At 35.3% G+C, this 23,897-nt stretch overlaps 2 protein-coding genes across 8 annotated transcripts; one reads left to right on the top strand and one right to left on the bottom strand.

Annotated features, from left to right (window-relative positions):
* Window positions 1-113: 113 nt before the first annotated feature.
* Window positions 114-23,897, top strand: LOC110831948 (uncharacterized). 5 transcript variants are annotated; one of them, XM_087355482.1, is made up of 8 exons: window positions 114-227; window positions 311-418; window positions 17,824-17,948; window positions 18,836-18,913; window positions 19,733-19,877; window positions 21,479-21,673; window positions 22,198-22,306; window positions 22,785-23,897. In XM_087355482.1, the coding sequence occupies exons 2-8, from the start codon at window positions 360-362 to the stop codon at window positions 23,019-23,021; spliced, it is 948 nt and encodes a 315-aa protein (XP_087211608.1). In that variant the 5' UTR covers window positions 114-227; window positions 311-359; the 3' UTR covers window positions 23,022-23,897. The 5 variants fall into 5 exon arrangements, with proteins under 5 accessions (XP_087211608.1, XP_087211607.1, XP_087211609.1 ...); XM_087355481.1 differs by lacking the exon at window positions 114-227 and having other exon boundaries at window positions 292-418; XM_087355483.1 differs by lacking the exons at window positions 114-227; window positions 311-418 and adding an exon at window positions 17,097-17,181.
* On the bottom strand, window positions 5,459-16,521 carry LOC110831997 (uncharacterized). 3 transcript variants are annotated; one of them, XM_022068596.2, is made up of 11 exons: window positions 16,053-16,521; window positions 15,388-15,440; window positions 14,790-14,884; window positions 13,516-13,698; window positions 13,065-13,182; window positions 11,434-11,491; window positions 10,349-10,487; window positions 9,912-10,047; window positions 8,453-8,605; window positions 7,424-7,578; window positions 5,459-6,410 (listed from the first exon to the last, which is right to left on the bottom strand). In XM_022068596.2, exons 1-11 carry the CDS (start codon window positions 16,153-16,155, stop codon window positions 6,218-6,220), a joined length of 1,386 nt encoding a protein of 461 aa, XP_021924288.2. In that variant the 5' UTR covers window positions 16,156-16,521; the 3' UTR covers window positions 5,459-6,217. The 3 variants fall into 3 exon arrangements, with proteins under 3 accessions (XP_021924288.2, XP_087211085.1, XP_087211086.1); XM_087354959.1 differs by lacking the exon at window positions 13,516-13,698; XM_087354960.1 differs by lacking the exon at window positions 15,388-15,440.

Here is a 23,897-nt window from a genome sequence, read left to right as displayed (position 1 = left end):
CACATTCGGCAATAGTCGGTCTAAATCGGCAATGACGCAGGTAAATAAAGATGAAAGATATGTAAGTAAGAGACAGTTGTTTACAGATGCTTACTTTGTTTCTTATTTGTATCTCTATCCTTTACTCACATTTCCATTCTTTATACTGTTATATTTCCGCACATGACAAGCGTTTTTTCTTTGTGCAATTTCACCGCTCCGTTTAATCTGAAATCTCGTATGTACAGGTTAGTAAAACTTCCCTTTTGTCTGGAGCTAGATGTATGTTTTACTACGACGATCACCTCACTAACAGCACAACTTATTTCAGTGAAGATAAGCTAAAGGAAGTTACATATGAAGGCTGAAGGGGATATTCCATGTCGGTCCATAAATCTTCACTACAATTTCTACTCCAGGCCTTCTTTCAGCAAAAATGGTAAGTAAGGAATATATTTGGACATGAAACTTATGAAATGAATGGGCAAGTTATCACACAGGAGGAACAGAATAATTGATTACTTCACAGACTATGAATTAGTGTGGTTAGGACAGCAAAGGTATGAGACCACGTTGGACTGGGCATGTATCTAGGATGCGCGAAATAATTAATGCTTGGGGAGTTGATTATATTATAATTATCTCTTGCTTATAGTGCAATAATTTTGTTCAGGGACACAATGAAAGACAAGAAAGGCAACAAATGGTCATATTTACAATTGGAAAACGGGATTTATATGAGATTAGGTCGTACTGAATTTGTAGAGAAGCAATCAATCCTATCATTGCGTTTGCACAAATACATTTTAAGAAATCCTCTGCCCCCGTCGGGGATCAAACCCCGGTCGTCCAGTTCGTAGCCAGTCACTATACCGACTGAGCTACGCCGGTATAAATATTTGCGGACCTAAGCACTTACCATACATTTTAATGAAGTTTCAAGAAACTGTTCTCATTTGCAAACTTACGGCCTGAGAGTTGTCGAGCAAGGGTGAATGTGGTTCAGGGTTTTAAAAGGGTTGAGAACCGCTGGTATACCTGTGCCTTGAAGATGTCTATCTTTTCGGTTGTAGAGCCAGAAAATCTGGTAGAAGTTTACCGACGTTTCAGAGGTGGCTACTGTCTCCATCTTCAGGCCGATGACAGACGAAAATTAGGAAGAATTCGAATTGAATTGGATGTAACTTTATGAAGGTCCTTCGAAAATACGTTAATGTCAAGATATTTATGAAAGACGGAAACAAATAAATATTACGTTGATGGAGAATTTAAGTAGTTAATAGGTAGTAAGATTCGAAAAATGATCATCTACTGTTCTGTTCAGAAACTTTTGTCTTCTCAGCTCTTATCTAAAATCTTGTTTAGGCTTAAAATTTTGCTTGTTATTTTAAACGTAAGATAAACACATACAGTGAGAATAGGGTGTTGAGGAGAATGTTTTGACCAAGTAGTAGCAATAGACAAAAGAAAAATATATGATGAGGAACTTCACAATTTGAACTCCTCTAAAAATGTTTTACAGGTCGTGAAATCAAGTAGAAATATAATTCCAGACCACGCAACACGCATAGCAGAGATGAGAAATGCATACAGCCTTTTAAAAAAATATTCTGAAGGAAAAAAGAATCACTTCGGATACTTATGCACGGATTGGAGGATAATAGTGGGAAAAATGTGGTATTTGGGAAGTAGAGTGAAAATAATGGGCTAATGCGTATCTCTCTCTTGGCCGGTCACACCTCTTTAATTTCGACGGGCGGAGGAGTGGTTCAAAATCTCACATACTTCTTCTGCTGGTACTGTGCCGGTAACTGGATCGTCCCTCGGGCTAAATTAGGTGAGGGTAACCAGATATGGAGATAACCTGTCTTCAAGATGAGGGATCCTCACAGCCTAGGCGAGGGGAACTCCGAAATTAACCGGTGAAGGTCTACGTCTAGGGGCACATATATTTCCGCTGAGTGCAATATTTTACAAAACTTACCCATCTGTTAATATAGTTTCTATCTGTCTTGGTGTGAAATTGATACAAATACACAGACTTCGGAGCGGTGAATCAATGTAACTTTGTGAAAAATAGATCGCATGTATTGCTTTTCTTGCCGAAGTATATGAAGCGTAATTTCAAATAGAATGCAATAACACTATATTTATAAGTGGATTAGGCCATTCGTATCAAGATACTTTTGTTCCTTAATCATCCAATTTACCCTACAATACGACCTTTCATATACGCATTTCTGTAGCAGGTTGTTCGGAAAGGTTTCTTTGGCGTCAAGAGTTTTTGCCCATTATTTATAATTATTATCATCGTCTCCTTCTTCTTGGGTTGTTTCCATATTTACATTTTGTTACCCTTTTTCTTATTTTATCTCCATCATTAATTTCAGCCAGATCCTTTAGATTTATTTCTCCTATTTCTTTACAAGCTTCTTATATTATTCGCGATTTCTACAATTTCAGTTTGTTTTTTGTAAATTATTTGTTTCCTCCACTTCCTTCTTCTTTCACCTATTATTTTTTTGTTCTCCTGTTATAACGAAACACTTTAGTTTCTGCCCTGTACACCAGTGGTCTCCAAACGTTTTTGGTCGTGCACCCCTACTTACTAAAAAACGTAGCACGCACCCCCGGAATAAATAAATAAATATTTAAGTGTCATTTTTATTATATTTGTTATTTATTTATAAATAATTTACATGCTATGCATTTATATCTAGCATCACATCATAAAATCTCATATAATTTCGTAAAATCACAAATACAATTCAATAAAAGAATACAAAACAAAATTAAATTGAAATTATCTCTTGCACCCCCAGGGGTGCGCTCACCCCACTTTGGAGACCACTGCTCTACACGACAGTTTCCTTAAACTATAACGTTTCAAACCCGTTGTGTTAGTATTTAGCAATTTATTGCTCATTTTAATTATGATATTTCCATTTTTGTCCTATAACTGTGTTATTTAATTCTATAAGCTCCTAAGTATTGCTCATTGTATTTATTTCCTCGTTGAAAAATACTTTCTAAACCAGGCTGTACAGAAAGTACTAATAGGAGACTATAATGGGTTGTTAAGATTTCCTAGAAACGGCAAATTGGTGGTTGTTGCGCAGTTTCCTGTGGGGGACTTTTTTCTGTATCTACCTTTCAGTCCTCCTTCCTCTCCTGATTGCTTTTGTTTTACTGCAATGCCGTAATTCATAGAATTACACCTTTCTCACTCATTATCTTCACAACTTCAGGCAAGACTGCCAATGAAGGAACGGAAATAACGTTATAAAATTAACCCTTTGAAATGTTTAATGGAAACTAAGAAATGAACAAGAGCAAAGTGAGATGAATACAAAAACTTTCTTCTTCAAGGGATTGCGACCTGTACAAAAAGTTAAACGTCTCAGTTTAATTCTTGTGTAATCGTTACAAATGTAATGTTTCTGTATCTGTAAATCAGTGGAATGATAACTGTGTTTTATTTTCGGTTGTCAGTGTAACTGGAGATTTTACGAAAAGGGAATGATGACCGACTACTCAGACCAAATCATGGCCTTGATTAGTCATTTTACATGCCTGCCGCAGTGGCCACGCGGTCTGAGGCATAGGCCTCGTGCGCCTGGCCGCTGGGACCGTGGGTTCGAGTCCCACTCGAGGCATGGATGTTTGTCCGCGTCTTTCTGTGTTTGTATAGGTAGAGGCCTTGCGTCGGGCTGATCACTCATCCAAGGAGTCCTACCATTGTCCAAATAGATCAATCAAATAAATAAAAACCTCGACACCTACGGGTAAAAGAGAAGAAAAGAAAGAAAGAAAGAAATAGTCATTTTATGAAATAATTTTTATAGATGTTAGCAAGTAGGCGAATCTCGCTACATTATCAAACATTTTATTAACATGACCAAAAATCACTGTGATTTATTTCAATCTTTGTTTTGTGATGAATTGTATGTAGAGACTGTTGCGAACGGGAAATAACTAATCTCGACCGCCCAAATAATATGTATGGAATATAATACAGAGTTCACAGACAAAGAAAAGAGAGACAGGGATGCAAATAAATGACCCAGGTAGTGGCACATTCTTTACATGATCCCACTATGGCTAAATAGCTGATGATTCCAATCGTTATACCGCCATGGCTGTTCTCTTGAATTACTATTATTTCATCCACGCCAGAAATAACGTTGGTACCCCAATGATCTCAACTGCGCTGTTTGCCGAAACGCTGGATAACTTACAAAATTCGACGCCCCGAAAGCCGAAGTTGTACAAAACTTGTCCGACTCAGTCACCAAACTCAAATTCCAAATAATACATGCACCAACCGACGAATTGGGATACAGGAGGTTTTAAATACTGAAAATTCTGTAATTTACACCCCAATAAGGAGATGCCTTGAACTTAGGCCTGTTTCCTTTGTCTTTCTCGCTTCTTCATTCTCATCCTATCTTAAGTACAAAGATCACGAGTTGCTGGGTATTGAGTTACGTACGGGTTTAATTTACAGGGCCACCCTCTCTCTCTCTCTCCCTCTCCCTCTCAGCGTTTTCCAGGATTTCCCAGGGTTACTCAATCCTAGGAATCATTTCCAGGGTTTCTAAGCTGTAAGTGCATCACGGGAGCAGTACACAGCATAACTTCCTAATTATCACCGGAAAACATACGACTGATTCGTTATTTTTGGGCGGTAAAATGGTAGGATGAAGATGACTGTCTCTTCGGATGCTGCGCTGTGTAGTCTCGTAGGTAATGACCGATGTTTCAGAAGACCTTCCTGCCTCCATTATCAAGGCGATGAGACACTCATAGCCCTGATGATAGACGCAGTAAGCTCGTCTGAAACATCGGCTAATATCGACCAGGCTACAAAGCTCAACATCCCAGGCGACAGCAATATTCATGCTCGTCGGAGTGACAAACTTAAATCTCACCAAATGACAGGATTGTTGTGAATGGTTAATCGGGAAGAATATAGAAAGGAGCTGTCATGGTCTTTTAAGGCTCTATCCCAATATTCGCCTGGAGGGTCTAAAGAAATCCTCGCAATCCCTGAATTATAGCCGTCCTCCTGTCCGTATTCGAACCAGCTGAAACAGGAGGGCTGCCACTCAACTTCCGCGCTCGTTACACATTTCAATGGATCTATTCTTTCAGTTATCTGTAATCAAAATTGATCTTTCCCTCTCTTTTCTCCACGGTTTCATGACGCGTATGAAAAAGGCTATTAACATGATTGACGCAAAGGGAGGCTCTCGTTGTGGTGAATTAAACATCATCATCATAACTGTCATTATGATCATCTTCCTTCACCTTCATTCCTAGAATTGCTTATATGAAGACGGGCGAACGAGCTTACAAACGAAGACAAGAGGGTTATTATACATTATCCGTATTCCTCGCCTACCATTATGTGGTTAAAGACTACCTAACTTTCCGACCGTACTATGTATGCATCGTAAATCCATCTGCAAACAGGAACTTAACAACAAAACTCCATGACTTTGTATTTCACATAAAAACTAATAGTTTAACATCAGGCCAGAGGCTGAAAGTGCAGCTGTCGGGGGCGTATCTACTGCAGTTACAAAATAAAATCTCTGCATTTTATCAATTGGGACAGTGCGGGTTGGATTTATGTGGTTGTGGGAATCAATCTTCTGAATACGAAACTGAACCTTCCAGTTCCATTAATTCATTTATCTTCCTAACTTCATGAAGTTGTTTCCTTGTCCCAGGCATTTAAATTCTGGAATAATTTCGGATTACGTACATTATTTGATACCTATAATTTAACTTGATTTCATTGTATATCTTGATTTCACAAAATGTTTATACTTAGTTCTAACTATATTTTTAGAAAAGGTTGCTACCCTGTTAAAGAATTCATGTAATGTTATTAATAATATTTATACTCTTCGCTAACAAATAATTACCATCAGAATGTACGTGTTCTTCACACAGGCCGCCTGTTTCTAATGTCGAGAATCTATAAGGTCTCTAGTTCCAGGATACATTTATAATTGAAACTTGCAGGGTTGCAAGGATAAATTTAACATTATTTAATACTTCCTGCAGGGATGTGAAAACAACATGCATTTAAGAATACACAAGCGCAAGTCAAATACTCGGAACGAATGGTAAACATATATTAACTTGCTGTGTTTTTTGTCTTTATTGTTTATGGAGAGCACTTTTTATTGCAATGCATTAAGAATGTGGCTTAATACAAATATTCTGTTCATCTTAAAAGTCTCCCTTCTAAAATATCATCCAAATCATAGTTATTAAGCAAGTCAGAAATGTAACTGTTATACTTTAACTGAAGATCGGAGATTATTTTGTCACGATACAAACCCACGATCCAGGTGGCCACTTTGGACGTCAGAAAATTTACCAGCCATCCGAAACCCGTCAATTTCACTTCCAGGTCTCTGAAAAAATAAACAAATATATGTTTCTTATCATTGCTTTGTTTAACCAAATACATTCTGAGATTTTTAAGAGAAAGACACTATTTTATTTGATACATTTATGGCAGCTTTCGTCTTCAATAACGGGACATCGTACAAAAACTGTTTACACGACATAGACCTAATTAATATCCATAATGTTTGCATAAAACATTATTTGATAGACCTGTGATTAACTACAATAATAATATTACTCTAAACAGCGTAGTATATCTACCCTGATTTTTATTGAAGAATTTTTAACCTTGTTCTTTGTCTAAATAATATATGCGTCTATACGACGTTTTGGAAACTCTCTGTCTGTCTCTGTCTTTAGGTATACAGAAAGACTACCAGCCCCCGAAACGTCGTGTGGACTAATATATTATTTAGACAAGGGATAATGTTTAAAAATCCCCACAGAATCATATTTTAGTATTGGTATAATCATGTGGAATCTTTAAGTGCTGTTCATTAAAATTTAACAAAGAATATTCTATTTGTTTCCCGTTTAAAGCTTAATAATTCAACTTTTAACCATCATTACATTATTTAATGGTGATTAGATCCAGAACATTATTAAAATACGAGATATAAGTAGTATATAAATCTATGGCCTCGAAAAGGTAATAAGTACAAAATGGTCGAGAAATTCCCTTCTCTTCCAAACCTGTTGGTGTAATTTATCCTGAGCCAGTTGAATTTGCACCTTATTTACCTTGATTCTACTTTATTGTAATGAACAACGTGTGTCTAGGTCCTACAAATGATCTCTTTCCGATAAATACACATTCGGGAGATAGCCGGTTCAAATGTCGGTCGGCTTTTCGTAATGTTTTTCAGTCTCAATTTAATGCAGGAAAGAAGTCACGACAGACTCCTTCAAAATTCACAAAAACTCATCATTCATCACAATTTTTCAGTCGCATTCCACAATATATACGTTTATCGAAATTGCTTTATTTTACCGAGTCTATTCCACTAACCACACTCACCCGACACTCATAACTTTGAAGTCGTCCAAATAGACTTTCTTGCTGGTGAAGTCAATGTGAAAATGTACGTAGAGATCCAGAGGGAAGAACCTAGTACTGAGGCTGCCAGAAGGACCCAGACCCATAAAGTGAGCTTTGTAGTGGTCATAGAACAGCTGAAATCAGATCATAGATCATAGATCTGTTTCTTCGTCTTCTAAACGTGCAAATGGCTAAAAACAGATACAACATTATCAGTATACGTTCATCGTAAACACGTTGCATGTTACAATCTTGATATATTGTTTCAAAGAAACAGCGTTTATATGACGTGTAGGTTACTTGATCACACATCGCTTGATTATATTAGTGAAAGATATGTGTTCCGCCATCTTTAAATAGTTAAAAAATAAAAATATGTTATCGTACAGTCGTACAAATACTAAAACATTTTTTTAACACAAAATTGTGCTAAATTTGCTGACATGTCTGTCTGACATTGAGAGGACATAACTCCCTTTGGTATGGAATCACAAAACTGATTTGTTTCTTTGGTGGTCTGTGTAGGTCTTGTCATACAGATTTACCGCACTCAATCGACGAATAGCGAAGGCGTGAAGTATAAAGAAAAGGTTAAATGGTAAATCTTATTGGCTTAGTATGATGATTATGAAGCGTCGAGTTCCACGAAATTAAATTCTTCTCCAACTCTTCAAAAGAGATTAACATCATGAATTAAGTTTCATAGTTTTCACAGTCAGAATAAATACAGGTACTTATTAGTGAGATCTGAGTTTCTCACGGCGGTGAACTTACTGATATTGGTCTTCAGGGTATTAACGCCATGTGAACTTGTTTCGTATGAACACTTCAGCCTTGAAAATGGAGGTAGTATATTCATCCGAAAAGTTGCTCTCTACACACAAATCCACACGGCGTTGCAACCTAGGAGGCCAATATTGATTAATTTTTTTGCATTATAATTTGTAAAAAATTTAAAAGATACATTTTATCTAGCTGCTAGCAGGCTGTTAAGTTTCAGCTACTTACCTCTATATGTTCAAATCCAAGAGTTCCATAGAAATGCATGAAAGAGGAATTATCATTAGCAAATGTGTTGTCTCCTACACGTTCCACTGTGTGACACCCTCGAGCTGTTCCATGGTCAGCCAGGAACTGCCCCCTCCAGGTGACGAATAACACCTGCACAGCCGCATTTATTTAATTAAGTTCGCTTTGGTTAGGTTAAATTATCATCAGCTTCTTGTTTTGAAATACTCTCATTAGAGTAACATATACCATTTCAGAATCATAAAAATCTGTAAGATTATTGTTATGTTTAATGTGTTGGGATTAGCCGTGGAGTAGGGAAGAATGGGAAAGCATTGTGAGGCAGGCCAAAGCCCTCACCGGGCTGTAGCGCCGAGGAAGAAGAATGCTTTGGGATTGCTAATGTAAACATACATTGGGATGCGTTTTTCATAATAGAACGTCGTATACTTAAATAGCACGAATTAAAACATAGAAGTTGAACTAATACAAAAGAACTGATAACGACGGAATCCTCCGGATAGAATGAAAGAGTAATGTTTATTTTACTATATAAATTGACATAAAAGAGCCTTTCATTCCTACTTAATTAACTAAAATCTGGAAAGAAACGTTAAATTATACATAGTCTATACAGTTTTTTTATAATATTATTTTGTTTCCTCAAGACGGCTCTGCATACTGTTGGGGAGAAATGAACAATTCCGAAAAAAATTCAGTGAATAGAGATGTTGGCGTCGATGTGTGGATAAAATTAAGACAAATGAAGTAGGGTGTGCGGGAGAAGACTGGATTCAAAAGGCTTGCGATAAGGATAAAACGGTGACTTCTCGTGAATTTGGCAATGAACCTTTGGGTTACACAAAAGACAGGGAGTTACTTGGCCAGCTCAGTGAGAGTCTTGTTCTCAAGGCCTCCATGAAGTGTTATGACGCCATGTGTTGTTGAAAAGTCTTCAGAATAATCTCGCGAAATGTGTATAACAAATTAATAATATAAAATAATTGTTAATATGCAATAATATAACAATTAATTATCCGTTGGGTGGAATTAGCTTAAATTTGTGATTTTCAAGTGCTCCGCCCCTTCGCGTGAATATAATCTATAACATGCTACTGTTAACAACCAATGGATTGGTAATTAATGCTTTTATAATTGTGATATTTGAGGTCTTTAGAACCGTGAGAACATGGAATAACTGATCAAATCAGGGAGAATAGTATGGGTAGGGTATGTTACCCATATGGGCTGTGGTCTCTGTTATGACGCCATTTGGGAATTGTATTGTACCCTGAAGCTGGAGACTTTACGGTAATACCCATCTGCTATGGTATATAGCTTATTAATTTGTAAGACCACAATTAAAAACTTGCATATTTTGTGTAATGTCCGCACTCAACTCTTCTGTCGCTTCTGGAATTTATTACACCCTTATTCCTTAATCGAATGATAAAACTACCTTTTTCTCGAAGCCTTCTCGAATGTCTGGTATTTTAATTCTGTCCCTGTATTTTTGAAGTATCACATTCTTGGCATAATCTATTATGGTATCGACAAATTTATTTGCACTCGCCGTTGTTGTGATGACGTAATCCCTAGAGACAAAGACAGAACATTACAACAATTAAATTCATGCCACATGCAGTTATTAACTGCACAGTGAATACACTACATAGAGTAGTGGTTTAGCTACACTCTTTATTAGAATGTAGACATGTCCATTTTAGGAGACTTATTAACATTAACATTGAGGCTTACATATCTAAATTACTCACGGCTATGACCATTCAGTCAACATACTGTTCATTCAGCCAGTGAGTTATTTAATCAAGTTAATTATTCCTTCCAGTTCACTCAATTTTTACACATAGGACGTTTAATATCATTAAAACGTACTCATATTTGGCCAGCGTTTCATTATTTCCTATAATCTGAGCCAGGAGTCGCTTTCCAAGAGCCAGGTTAACTTTTTCCTCAATTTCTGTATTCAAGTGGAAGGTTAAACCTTGCCATATCTTCCCGACCGCCATCTTTCCTGTATAGTCAAATAAAAGGGATTCATTAGTCTCCTCAGAATTGCATGGAAGTCATTATTTCTGAATTTTCGAGGAAACTGGGCTCTTTCGTTTGAACCCTGTTAATGAAGCATGTGTACTAGTCTTTCCGGCCCCTGATTTAAATAAGGGAGCCATTATTATTATTATTACGATGATATCATCATCACATTTATTATCATTATCTTTTCGGTTTTTTCCTCTCATTTCCTTGTTTCTGTTGTCAAGCTCTTAGATTGATATAATCGAACCGAAGAATTACTGTTTCGTGAAATTTTGTATGAATTTTATAGTGAATGCGAAGTGTCTAATTAAACAAAAGTAGACTTTATTTGAATATAAGTTACGCATCATATCAGCATTCTGAATTATTTTAAAATAAATTAGGCGAAAGGAGAGAGGGAGAACAGAAAATGTAACATAATTAATAATTTTGTCTACAATATTATCTTATCGTCATGACCTACAGAAATGTTTAAAATATTACTGTGTATTTCAGTATTAATCTGTACTTCTCGCTGTTGGTACTTCATCTTGTTTACAACTTAGTTACATACTTATTTGGGGGGGAGGATATTTAGTTGGTATAATTTATTATTTAAAATTTGCAAGAAGAAACTCCTCTACGTTTTGCGGTCACTGGATATGATCATATTTATAATAGATTTATAAAAGAACATGTATGCAATACGATGTTCGTTTTAGTTATAATTATACCTAAATTAATTGAAGCCTTGTGAAAGTATTTGGTACCTTAAATAATAATAGCCTCTTCTGATATAGAATTCCGCAAATGGCTGACACAAGATTTTAATTAAAACCACCATTGCCATTAGTTCTATTTACTTCCGATATATATATATATATATATATATATATATATTTATTTTTTGTAGAAATCCATGTTATTACAAAAAATGTTCTCACCAAATGCTACACTGGTTATGAAAGGAGAGACTCTGGGGCTCATTTCCTGCTGTCTGACCTGCAACGTAACAATACAATATTGAGGGATAATCCCTTCAATTAACGATTATTAATATTTGAATAAAATAATGTTATGGATTTCAGTGTGAAGTGAGATATTCAAAACTTTATAAACATTTAGAATAACATTTTGCAACACAAAAAAGATAAGTTAGAAGTGAAGCTGAATGTCTTCTACGATGTTGCCCCGTAGAAATTGATTGAATGTTTCAGAGGTGCTAAATGCCTCCATCATCACAGCAGGGATGACGATTATCATCACTATTATGGAGGGAGTAATCACCTCTGAAACGTCCGTAAATTTCTACTACATTTGTTATTAAATTTACATCCCAGAACACAGTTATCTTCACACTCGCCGCTGTGATAACCTGAAATTTCACCAGGAGTGGAAATGTGTGCTCCAGTTCGAAGTACAAATAATTTTCAAATTCGTTGTTTGCAGTTTAGGTCCCTCATTTGTTTTGGTGAATATTTACTGTTAATACAAATTAGGTTAGGTGGAAACGTCTCTAACTTGTATTTGGAAGGTGTCCAGATCGGATTTAGACCGGGACACGGATTATCCTCACCGAAGACTTTCTTCAGCGCGTCTGACGTTAATACAGCATGATTAAATAACCAACGATCCATCAATTCACAGACCTGTAGTTCACAGAACTACAAAAGTATGCAGAGTCAGTGCTGGAAACGTACTAGTGAATAGTCCTCACATAGAAAAAGTCCATGAAATTCAGAATCATGATATGCATTTATAGCAAATTATTTCCGCATGCCTTATCATTTGTTGTAGTGGATTTTTGAGTGAACCGCCTATATTGAATGTGATTTCCTGGGATAGGGTGAACCATTCATGCTAAAATTATAAATAATAGTAAATATGTGGGTGAAACCCAAGGGAAATAATTGATTTTGTGAGGCTGTGAAAACCCGGTTACGAATCGCTGCTAGTATTCGCTTTCAAGGTCAACATGATGTATAACCAGATCTGACACAGAAGCTGTTGTTCTTTTGTGCAACCCACAATCAATGTCACGAAATACAAAACGGGAATAAGTTCTGAAAGATAAAAGGAAGAGGTAGAATTAAGTTTGTCTGATTTGTATCATTAATATTAACCTATTTTACAAAACTTTGCTACCTTTTGATTTAGATTATTCCATTTATTCTATACATTTATTATTTTGTGTGAACAATATTACTGTTTATATTGTAGAGCCAGAAGTTAACTGCTTGCTTTGTAAGGGAAAATAAAAAAATAAGTGCGCGGTGGGATACAGGGAAACGTCGTTGTACTAGCCATCTAAAATACATACGGTAGGATAAACGAGTTGTAAAGTGACTGGCAAAAATATTCCTACAGTACTGTGACACCATTCATTCCCTATAACCATTCCGATTGCCTCTAGTGTTTAATTTTATAAGTAATTCGGATAACGATAAAAATATTAAAAGCATATTTTGTGATATCATTTATACAGTACATGTTAATAGCACTGAGAAAGTCGCTAATCAGTGAGTGAAAGATTTTGCGTACTTTGAGTAATGTTTACGGCTAAAACAGAACGTACCTGTATTCTTTTGTAAGCACTTGAGTACGTCAACCGCATTTTGTCTACTTTTAATGAAGAATTGTTTTCTACCTTCAGAATTGCAAGCCCAGCAGCAGTCACGTTGTTTAAATTCAACCTAAAAATTAAAAGCAACTCCTTTGAGTTAGTGAGACTAAAAGCGTGATAAAAGAAGTATTAGAAGATATATCTCACATATATTTATACACGCACTTAAACATTCACACAAACATACACATTTACTGAAATTCAAGGTGGTTCTGTTTTTGTACCTTCTTGAGAAGCTAGCATTCGCTCAATTACACACGAAATTCTTAGTATTTTATGGATCCCAAGGTACATATTCACAAGAATCTGCCACTGAATCCTAATCCGAGCCACGTAAATCCAGTCCACACACTCACACCCAATTTATTTTAATATTATACCTATGATCCCGTGTGTTCCTAACCTGAAATATCCTGATGCTTTTGAGTCATAATCTCCATATGACATTCTGTCACATTTGTAGGAACCTTCCACATAAAGATTTGGTATCGATAGGTCCAATTGTACTCGACGTTCTGCAAGAACTGTTCGCAACTTGTTGATTTTAAACACAAAGTTGGAAGAGCCTTCCATTTTATAAAGATGCCTGCAATTAGAACAATGGTATTTTGGGGAGTTGTACCAAGTAAACACACGGAACATAAGATATTTATTCAGTGAACACACGTTAGCTTCTTTACATATCATCATCTCCGACCCTTCTGGTTACAAACAAGATTTTAGATGTTTGTAGCCAAGAACTATACCCACATTTTTGTAAACTACATTTTAATATTGTACTCATCATTGTGTATGCTTAGATTTAAACTTTATATTCTGCCATGAAGTTTAACCTAAGTGTCATGCATGTAGTTATCGACTTACATATGTGCGCCAGTTTATTCTTCTTGATTTATCACAATAAAAATGTCAGATGATGAGTACCAACTGTGAAACTCTTAACTGCGTAATTTTATTCACTTCATTCTTAAATATCCTACATTTTTAGAGGCGTGAGCCGCTTCACGTACATATAAATCATACGATTCGGAAAGCATTCGTCTACAGAAGGCTTTATAGAACTGGATCGAGTAAATGTTTGTGAATACAAAGGGACCAGCACAGGAGACCTACTACCTAACTTGGGTCTGGAATTAAGTCAGAGATAAAGATTAACTAAATTCAAAATATTCTAGCTTTACTGGAGAAACAACAACAAAAATCAGGAATCTATTCCGCAAGACTGCTTGTACCGCATTCTGACATCAATAGCTACACGTGGCCTGCGGGGAAACAAGTTTCCAATGCTTATACTCAGTGTTACACCTTCCACGCAAGAGTAAATGTCTTCTAATTAAGTAGATCCACGTTGAAATTTAATATCATTTGCAGTATTAGCAGTTTTTGTTACAATTTAACTAAACTAATTCCGACGGGCGACACAATTAATATTGAACTTAGAGAATCATCGTGTAAAAAGTGATTACCTGTAAGGAAAAGACGGAAGAAAAAGAGTAATATTAAAATGTATTATAAAAGATAACATTGATTTTGAGGATAAAAATTGTTTTTATTTTTCTTAGAATTGTGTACAATTGCTGATTCCAGTTTCAGCTGCGTCAAAACTCTTTTGTTTGTTACAAAGGGATCAGTTAAATAGATATACAGCATGACTTCATTAATTTGACGTGTACTTACATGGAAAATTCTTTGTCCTTATCGTGAAAATAAAGTTCCTCAAGAGGAAAAGGCTTTATCATTGCTTCTTTTTTCTGGGCGTTGTTTGACAGAATCTAAAATTTAAGGTCCGTCTTACATTAATCACTAGCCATTTACGTAGAACAAAGAAATTTATACAGGTGAAATAAGATGTTGTTATATTTCGTATTATTACAAGAAATCAAATAGAAAGTTGTATTCTTAATAACTTGCATTCTTTAACATTTGAAATTCTACAGCTTATATTCTAATGCACAAATATCTTGACCCCAATTGGCGTGATAATATTACAAAGTCACAAACATTTGTCTCAGTGTTCACCACGAATGCAAGCAAATGTCTTTGACAGTTACTTTATTAATGAAAGCCTGTGTGTTGTATGGCTACCACAAACAAAGAAATAGCCAAGAGCGTAATTATTGTCAGTGTCATAATGATATACACTCTATCTGCCCGCTAATACCTTTCCTGTTATCCTGGAACACTTGTTATCCCGTTGGACCTTGAAAGGTCTTTTAAAAGGCCTTACAGTCAATACGTTTCATGATACATTTCCTACGTAACAAATGAAACTCACCTCATTAAAAATATTGTCGACATCGATTTCTCCACGAGATAAAGATTCGCTATCTGAAAGCAATGCATGTACTTCGAACTTAATTTTTACTCTACTTTCAAGTATTATTTAACTTATGTCATAAACGTTCATTTATTTTAATTCAGATAATCAAAGTATAAATCCCTCTATTTTTCATTATTCTCTGAAACAGACTCCAAATAAAGTGAGAAGGTGAAATCCAGTTTGGAATGTGTATTTGTTCCCAACCATTTATAATTCGTGGACTTTTCAAACTACAGTGTGTTTCAAGGTGCGTGAACCTATCTCTCTCACCTCGTACGATACAAACAATATGTATTTTACAAAAGTTCATTTAATGTTACTAATCTTAAAACCTTCGTGTTGTACTGTTGTTGTGACGTTATGTTTATGCACAATGAACATTTGCAACCAAAATTATGAACTAGTTCTTATTCAAGTTATCATAAATCTCCTTAGGCCTCTTGTCAAGCCAGGTCTATGTAACGTAAAGGAAAACAATTTTAATTATCTTATCTAGTGATCCCATGTGGTAAAGTTCAACACAAACTATTTAGTTGCTAAAATTAAACGAAAAATTAAAAAAAAAATATGGTGTGTACTCCATCCTATTCACTATGTTCTGATGCACACAGACCACTAACCTGTCCATCTTTGAAATAATCCAGTCCTGTTAATACTTTTTGATTCTCCGAAGCAACGCACTACAAGCAATAGTATGGAAACACGCACAAAGTATCTGAACATTTTTTGAAACACAATATCCACAATACTTTTACATTCAGTAATTTTACCGTGGTGTGTAGATGATGACAAAGTTCTGCGTATAATAAAACGAACATGTCACTTCTGTCTATTTCAATGTTACCATTTTACTGAATACAGAGGCCGGGATTTACTTCCTGTCTCAAGCCACAGGCGAAAGTGACCTAAAGTAATTAATTTGCATCTGTACATTTCAAAAGCTGGAGTGGATCACGTCAAAATGGTTTCCATAATTTACTCCATGAAGTACTCTTCATGATGATGGATCACTTTTGTTTTTCTATCACTAGAGTATTAGGAAACGTACTGACAGATTCATACACCTCACAGATATGCAAATTGACTGACCTGGACAGAGGACGAACAGTATTCTAAAAAGCCTTTTTATTTGTTGTTGTTCAAATAAAGTATTTGTTGTCCTTGAGTATTATCTGATAACGGAACAATTGGATTCCGCAACCCACGCCAGAACATTGAGTGTATAGCATTACCACTTCGTATTCAGGAGGTTCCAGAATCAGATCTCAACTCTGAGCCTGCATAACTCAACTGAGTGTTTCCGTGGTTTCCCTCAGTTGCTCCAGGCAATCAGAATCTTTAAATAGAACACGATTTCTTTTTTCCACATCCTTCCCAATTTATCATTCGATCATTCGAAGCCCTAGAACTGTAATGAAAGCAATTGGGGCGTAATTATACATAGATGAGAAAGCGTTGTTGAATAAATGATTCAGAACTGCTCGACTTGTTTAAACACACTTCATTCAAAACTGTTCTCACTCTATTTTTATCATATTTCGCCCTTTTAGTGATAGCGTTAGTTTCATTTACTGTATTGTATTACGCCAGATAATTATTATTAAAGCCTACTTAGTACACATGGATTAAGCTACTTAAATAAACATCGCTTATCAAGTTTTGTACTTTACTCCAGTTATAAGAGTAATCTTATCTGTGTCATAAAGGGTTCAGAAGAACACGCAGACTCATTTCTGCGATACAGCCAAGGTGAGAGCATACTGGACAACGAAGTGTTCAGAAGTGTTTGTACAAATTTGTCTTAAAGTGTTTAATTTTTCTGTTACAAAAAATATAGTACCAGGAAGCAAGTTACGGTCATAAGTAAGTGGGTAAAAATATGTCGTACGTAACGTAAGAAAGAAGATGCCTTTTAGTACATTTGTCATAGAGCGAACAGTGATTTATACATTTTAGGTAATTTTGCTTCGTTTATCATTTAATTACACAAAACCACACACAAAGGAAAAAGAGATCCGATATGGAAACAGTCTTGCACAGATAAAATTTAACCTCCATCTCATCGAAGGCCATTTAATGATGATAATTGTGTTGTAGGTCATTTACCGTTTTTGAGAAGGTAATATTGATTTATCTGGCCAAGAAGTTCTCTGCCACTTAAGAACTCCTAAGGTTAATCAATACCTTATTCATAACAGTCCGTTCTTTGTCCCAATTATGAAAAACTTGAATCCAATCCGTATTTCACTGCACAAGTCAAACAAGTAACCCAGGGCAAATTTACGTTTTATGCTACTGAATATTTTTATATATATATATATATATATATATATATATATATATATATCGGTGACTCACAATTTTAATTACGAGACTTCATGATTGATATAGGACGATGGGGTGTCTCCATCCCCATGTTCTACTGATCTTCCTGTTGGTCATTCCTCTTAGACTGATTTGCAGTTGTGAAGTCAAGAATGCTACCAGCCATTGTTTTATAGAAGGAGAGAAAGAAGGTAAGAGATCAAGCTTCAGTTCCGAAATCTAACAGGGAGGTTTGTAAGGTACAGCGATTCGTTACTCTAATTGGTTCTAACAATATGTGTTATGCACAACAATAATTTTCCTTCTGAACTAAATCATTCTGATGTAACGAGAAGACATCGGAATAAAAGTATAGTATTCTATTTGAAGACTTAAAACCAAACCAAATCAAAATTAAATGCCCAGAGCAATTGTGTTCATTAACGGCGCCACCTATGGAGTCCGCTGGCAACTATCTGTAAATCAACCGTGTTCCATCTCCTCCCTCCAGAAATTTTTAATTCACTTCTTTTTTTAAATAACGGGAGCTATACAGTCGAAATTTTTTAACTCGGTTGGATAAACGGGTTTGCCAAACAAGCCATTTGTTCAAAATCTTCGGATGCAATATTATAATTTTATTCCACAGTCTTTCTATTTTCTCGTAAGAACAGTAGTTTGTTATAGTAGCTAATATAGCTCCTATCAGTTGACTTAAAGTTGCATAGAGATTGGATTTATCTCTTTTAGATGACCCAACAGAGTGGGCTTTTATCACCTGAAGTCGTGGCTTCGTTTTAATATACAAAACGATAAATTTAGCTCAGAAGTAAAGTAATGCTGTATTCAACAGTAGTTCATACTTAGAAGGTGTTTATGGTTTTAACATTGTTTTAAAGAAACATATAGAATTGATTGAAATATAGTGTTTGTTTAAATAGTTTTGTTGGAAAATAACCACTTGAATAAGAAAATATTTAATTTAATATAATGAAAAAGTTAGTTTCTTTTAAGTTTGTTTTGAAACCTTTAGGAATAATATAATCTATATCCTGTTCATTGCGACTTGTCACAGCTAAGCAAAAAATTATTGTTTCAGATATTTCACAAGGGAATACGGAAACACTTAAATTTGACGAAAGGAATCATGAAGCTTTATCAAAAATTCGTGGTAAAGGTAAGAATAATATTATTAATTCAGATTTTGAAATGTATGTACATTTCATTCATTCACTTAAGCCCTAACCTTTCCAGCCATTGCTCAAAGCTCATTAATTAATTAAATAATGGACTGTAACATTTCTATCAACACTCCTCACACAATATTTCAGTGGTATAAATTTAAGGTTTCTTCTAATGTTACGTAAGATAGCCCTTAGAAGCCTACTGTTATGAAGAACAGAGGTGAAGTTGCTCGTGGTTATTTTATATAATTCTCAATGCTATACAAATAAGTCAACATCTTCTATCAATTGTTATTATTTTCTTGCATCTGTAAATAACAACTTTATTCTGTACGTTTATAGAAATCTTAAACCAATCAGAAATTGCCCTTAAAATTCCCACAGTACTGCAATTTTAATAGAATATTAAAGTTGTTTCTTGGAGCTGATTCCCCCAGAAATAATTAATACTGATAGGAGAGATATACAGTGCTGATATCGCTTCGAACCATATCTAAACACCTAACTCTGAGGAGCAGAGTCCATTCTGAAAAGCTACTCTCTCTCAGCTTGTTAAAAATAATGGAACCCTAAGGTTCATGTTGTGTGTTCACGAAAGTCTTAAGTGGGCATTATCCATAGCCAATTGAAACCACTCCACATCCTTGCAATTCCACTAATTTAAGATCGACTTTAATATTTTCCTTTCGTCCACTCATGGATCTCACAAGAGGTCTGTTGCTTTCACGGAAAGAGCCCCTTAAACACAATGAATATGACTTTTTACAAATATTTTACAAATTTTAAAGAAATTATTGTATTCCGTTTTATAGAACGATTATTTGAGCAACAACTGGAGGACTTCATTCGAAGAATTCTGGAACACGGAATACCGGAATATGGTATTCCTCAGTTAGACCCTTTTGTGTACACGGGTAACATCTCCATTGGTGAAATTGACTTATCAGGCATGATGACGTAAGTAATCTAGGCCTGTTATGTTTCATAACCACCACTTGGAACTGCAAATGAAAGACAAATTAGCAAAACTGGCAACTGTTGGTTCTGTGGTGTCTGCCAGAAGTTAGTTCTGTGCCGGAAGAATCATGTTATCTTCTTATTATCTCTTCCTGTGGAAAATACAGTACTTCGTAAGGATAAAATATATTTTATAAACTATGAAGTTTAAAAAAATAGCTTTAATGAACTGTGAAGCTAACGATACCATGTATAATTTTTCTAAAATATTCCATTTGGTGGCACACTAAAATATAGGGCTTGTTCTTAATATCTCATGGCACGCTATAACTCAATTAATTGCTTAACCAAGGTAATATTCATACATGTACTGAAAAGCGTGAAAGATAAAGGTAATTTTAAGATTAAAACTGGCTAATATAAGAAAGCGTAACATATAACAAAAATCAAATTCTGAGGCGGAACTAGGGAGAGGTGACTGGGTTCGTTGACATTATTACGGGAAGTCCTTAAATGCTTTAAGGAACGTTAGAAAACTAGTATTGAGTTTCCTACTTGGGCTCGACGTTATAACATGAAAGTTGCTCTCGGAGTTATATTTCTTTAATGATGAAGATGATAGTGTTCTGCGATGTTGTATAGTGTAGTCTGGTAGATACTGACCGAAGTTTCAAAGGTGATTATTGCCTCCATTATTAGGACGATGACGGAGTCAGTAAGCACTTTGAAATATCGGCCAATATCTACCAGACTACACGGCGGATTCTCCCAGAACATAGCCGTCTTCATACTCGTCGCCGTGAGAAACTCAAAACGAAAGAAGAGGGGGAGGAAGGCGAGTACGTGTATTTAGATTTATTTTAAGAGGAACAATAGGTAATTCCGCTTTTGATAAAAACTTCATGTTATTCAGTAAACTAGATAAAAAGTACGCAGGTGTCTGTCATCTGGGAAGTTGCGCCGTGCAATCTTGTAGAAATTTACCACGTTCAGAGATGCTTTTGTCTCCATCAAGATAATGAGTGGAATCTCACATAATAAGTAAAACGGATTTAAATCTACTAATAATACTTCGGACCCCTAAAATGCACCACACTAGCTGTTAGTTTTTCTGATACTTGTGTGTTGCGTTGTAAGTGTATCTACCAGCTTAGCCATTAATTATATTGGTAATATCTGAGTGCAAATTATGAAGCTCCTCATTACGTAATTATCTTCAATTATCCTTGTACTTGCTTTCTCTAAGCTTCAAATAATATTCGTAGCAAATTTTCTTAAAACCCTCAATCTTCATTCATCTCAAAAAATAAAAACGCCGGGTTTTCAAAATATAAAATAAAATGAAATTTTATATAAGTCTGTGTTTTAATTTTTAGGTTTTTAGATACATGACCTTAAATTAAACATAGAAATTCCTCGAATTCAATCTGGTTCTAATTTTATTTATTTAATAATTTTCCAAAATATTTTAACTTTTTCACATTATCGAAAATTTGATAGCTATCTTAATAAATTATTGTGATTTTATACTGAATTTTGGTTATGATAAATGAACATGTTTCAGTTACATGTTTATATTTGTTTATTTTTTTCCTTTACAGAGTGGAGAACGTTGAACTGGGAGACTTCGAAATCACAGGACTTAGCAGTTTTATAAGAAATGCACTGTCGTTACAGTTGGCTAATCTTGAAATCGTGTTCAATTTAACTTTTCCATTACAAGTGAAAGCTAATTACATTGACTTCAGTGTCATCCTTGGGGACACCATCCCCTTCTACGGAGGTGGAACAGCGAAGTGAGTGTTGCCAGCTGTTAATTTAAAATAGGAAGTGAAGAAAATGTAACGCCACCACCACAAAGATCAGTTGGTTATGCTATTTAAGAAAATAATCCCTGTTTACACCGAAAAACACACAAAACCCATTAATACAAAATGTAGAATTACTAACTGTTAAAGCGGGTGGTACATAGGTTAACATTACGCTCTAAACGATTAATTAGTGCACAATTATTTAGCTGTTTTATAATTAATGAATAAGATTACAGATTATCTTCTTTTTAATTAGTAAAAATATTATCTTGAAAAAATACATTATTCAGTATAAATTATTTTCTCATGGCATTTCATGCTGCTACTAATGTACCTACTACTAGTACTACTGCTGCTACTACCAACATCTCCAAAATAGTACGGATAAATGTACATATTTAATTTTTATTTTACAATGTTTTAAAATACTTTGCTTTAAATGAATAGCGTAAAGAAGTTGAAAAGTTGGTATGTTAATAGCGAGGGTCTATTGATGCACATGTTTCTAGCCTAAATATCGATCTACGTTTGGAAGGCTTAATCGCTATCGGATCAACAGAAGACGAAATCATCTACATAGAAACTTTATTAGCCGACATCTTTTTTGACTCTTTGAAGGTAAGACATGTATTGAGTGGGTCCACTATTATTTTAAAAATATCCTGATATAATTGACTGTGATTGATAAATAATAGGAATATTGTGCGTTATTATAACTTATTAAAATGAATTAATTAGATTCTATATCTAATTTGTTATAAGTTTACTTAAAACTTCTTTTCAATATTGTGGTAATTAAAAAATGAAAAGACCAACGTTTCGAGGTCCATCTCTGTCCTCGTCCTCAGGGTACTGAAGTGGTTGGGGCTCTCCACCGAATCAGCCCCGTGTGACTGGTAACCCTGAGGACGAGGACAGAGATGGACCTCGAAACGTTGGTCTTTCCATGTTTTAACCACTTGACACAGCTGATAGCCCGAGAAGATTTTATTGTACATAGTCATCGTGAAAGCTCAAGATCATACATATTTTTTATTTAGTTATAAGCAGGTTTTACTGCCTGACAATAATATTATCTGCTTTATGTTTGTTTCAGGTTGAAATAAGTAGTTTGATGGGGTATACTGGTGGTAAGACAAATGACGTATTTAACAGGCTCATCGAAGAAATTACACCAGAACTAATTTACCTGATGAAGCCCATGGTGATCGATGGAATCCTTGAGTCTATTCTCGAAGTCGTTAATGGTTTCCTCTTACCGCTAGGACTTACTTGGACGGATATAGTGGGTTGTCTCTTGGGTATTGGAGAATGCCCGATTCCTTTGCCGTGAAGCCTGTGGACAGGCAGGAGTTATGTGTCACTTCTAGCTAGGAATATATTCTTGTATTAAAATAAGTATAACTTTTAGAAGTGTTTTCTGACAGTCTTTTTACTTAAGCAATTTGTATCTTCAAATGGGATTTAATATTTAGGTCAGGGACCTTTTATTTGGACGTCTAATTATGTTTAAATTTTTATGGTGGACTACATTTTCGAACGACACCAAGTAGTACTAAAAATGGTGGATTACAATGATTGTTGATCATCTTTTGGACTTTATCCATTGCACTATATTCTGTTATCTAACGGGTCGAACGAAACACGTAAGCACGTTTCACCTGATGATGGAAGGAGGTTCTGTTCCCGAAACTTGGTGTTATGTTTGTACAGTACAGAACGATGAATAAAGTACAGAAAATTATGACTAACAGGCCACAACATTTTCTCCGTCACCAAAATATACTATAAGCCACTCAGCAGCTGGGGTCTGCAAGTTGTGCCTAAGGAGTCCGCAAATTCAGCAGATTCTAGAGATGGCTGTCTTCTGGGTTGTTTCGCCGTGTAGTCTGGATGAAGTTACTAACGTTTCAGAGGTCCTTGCTGCCTCCATTACCGCTCACCAACGTCTCATGGGCTTCAACAAATCACGAAGTTATTCGGTACATAGTTGGTGTATCGTAAATTTCTTAATTACTTCACTCACCCTACACACGTTTTGTTAAAGTATTTTTAGAGCCTAATTTAAGATCTCTTCTCAAAGTGCGAGAAATTTACAACTCATAAGATTACTGAACAATTTATAGGGATAGGTATGTTCTAGTGCAACAGTAAATTTATGTGAAAAGTGTCGTTAAATAAACTATAAATAAATACACAGCGAATTCAA

The sequence above is a fragment of the Zootermopsis nevadensis genome, unplaced genomic scaffold (assembly GCF_977971745.1).
Source record: "Zootermopsis nevadensis isolate Lab colony 2312 unplaced genomic scaffold, Znev_1.0 Znev_ptg000024l, whole genome shotgun sequence".
In the NCBI taxonomy this organism is placed as follows: Eukaryota; Metazoa; Arthropoda; class Insecta; order Blattodea; family Termopsidae; genus Zootermopsis; species Zootermopsis nevadensis.
This window is presented reverse-complemented; position numbering and strand designations above follow the sequence as displayed.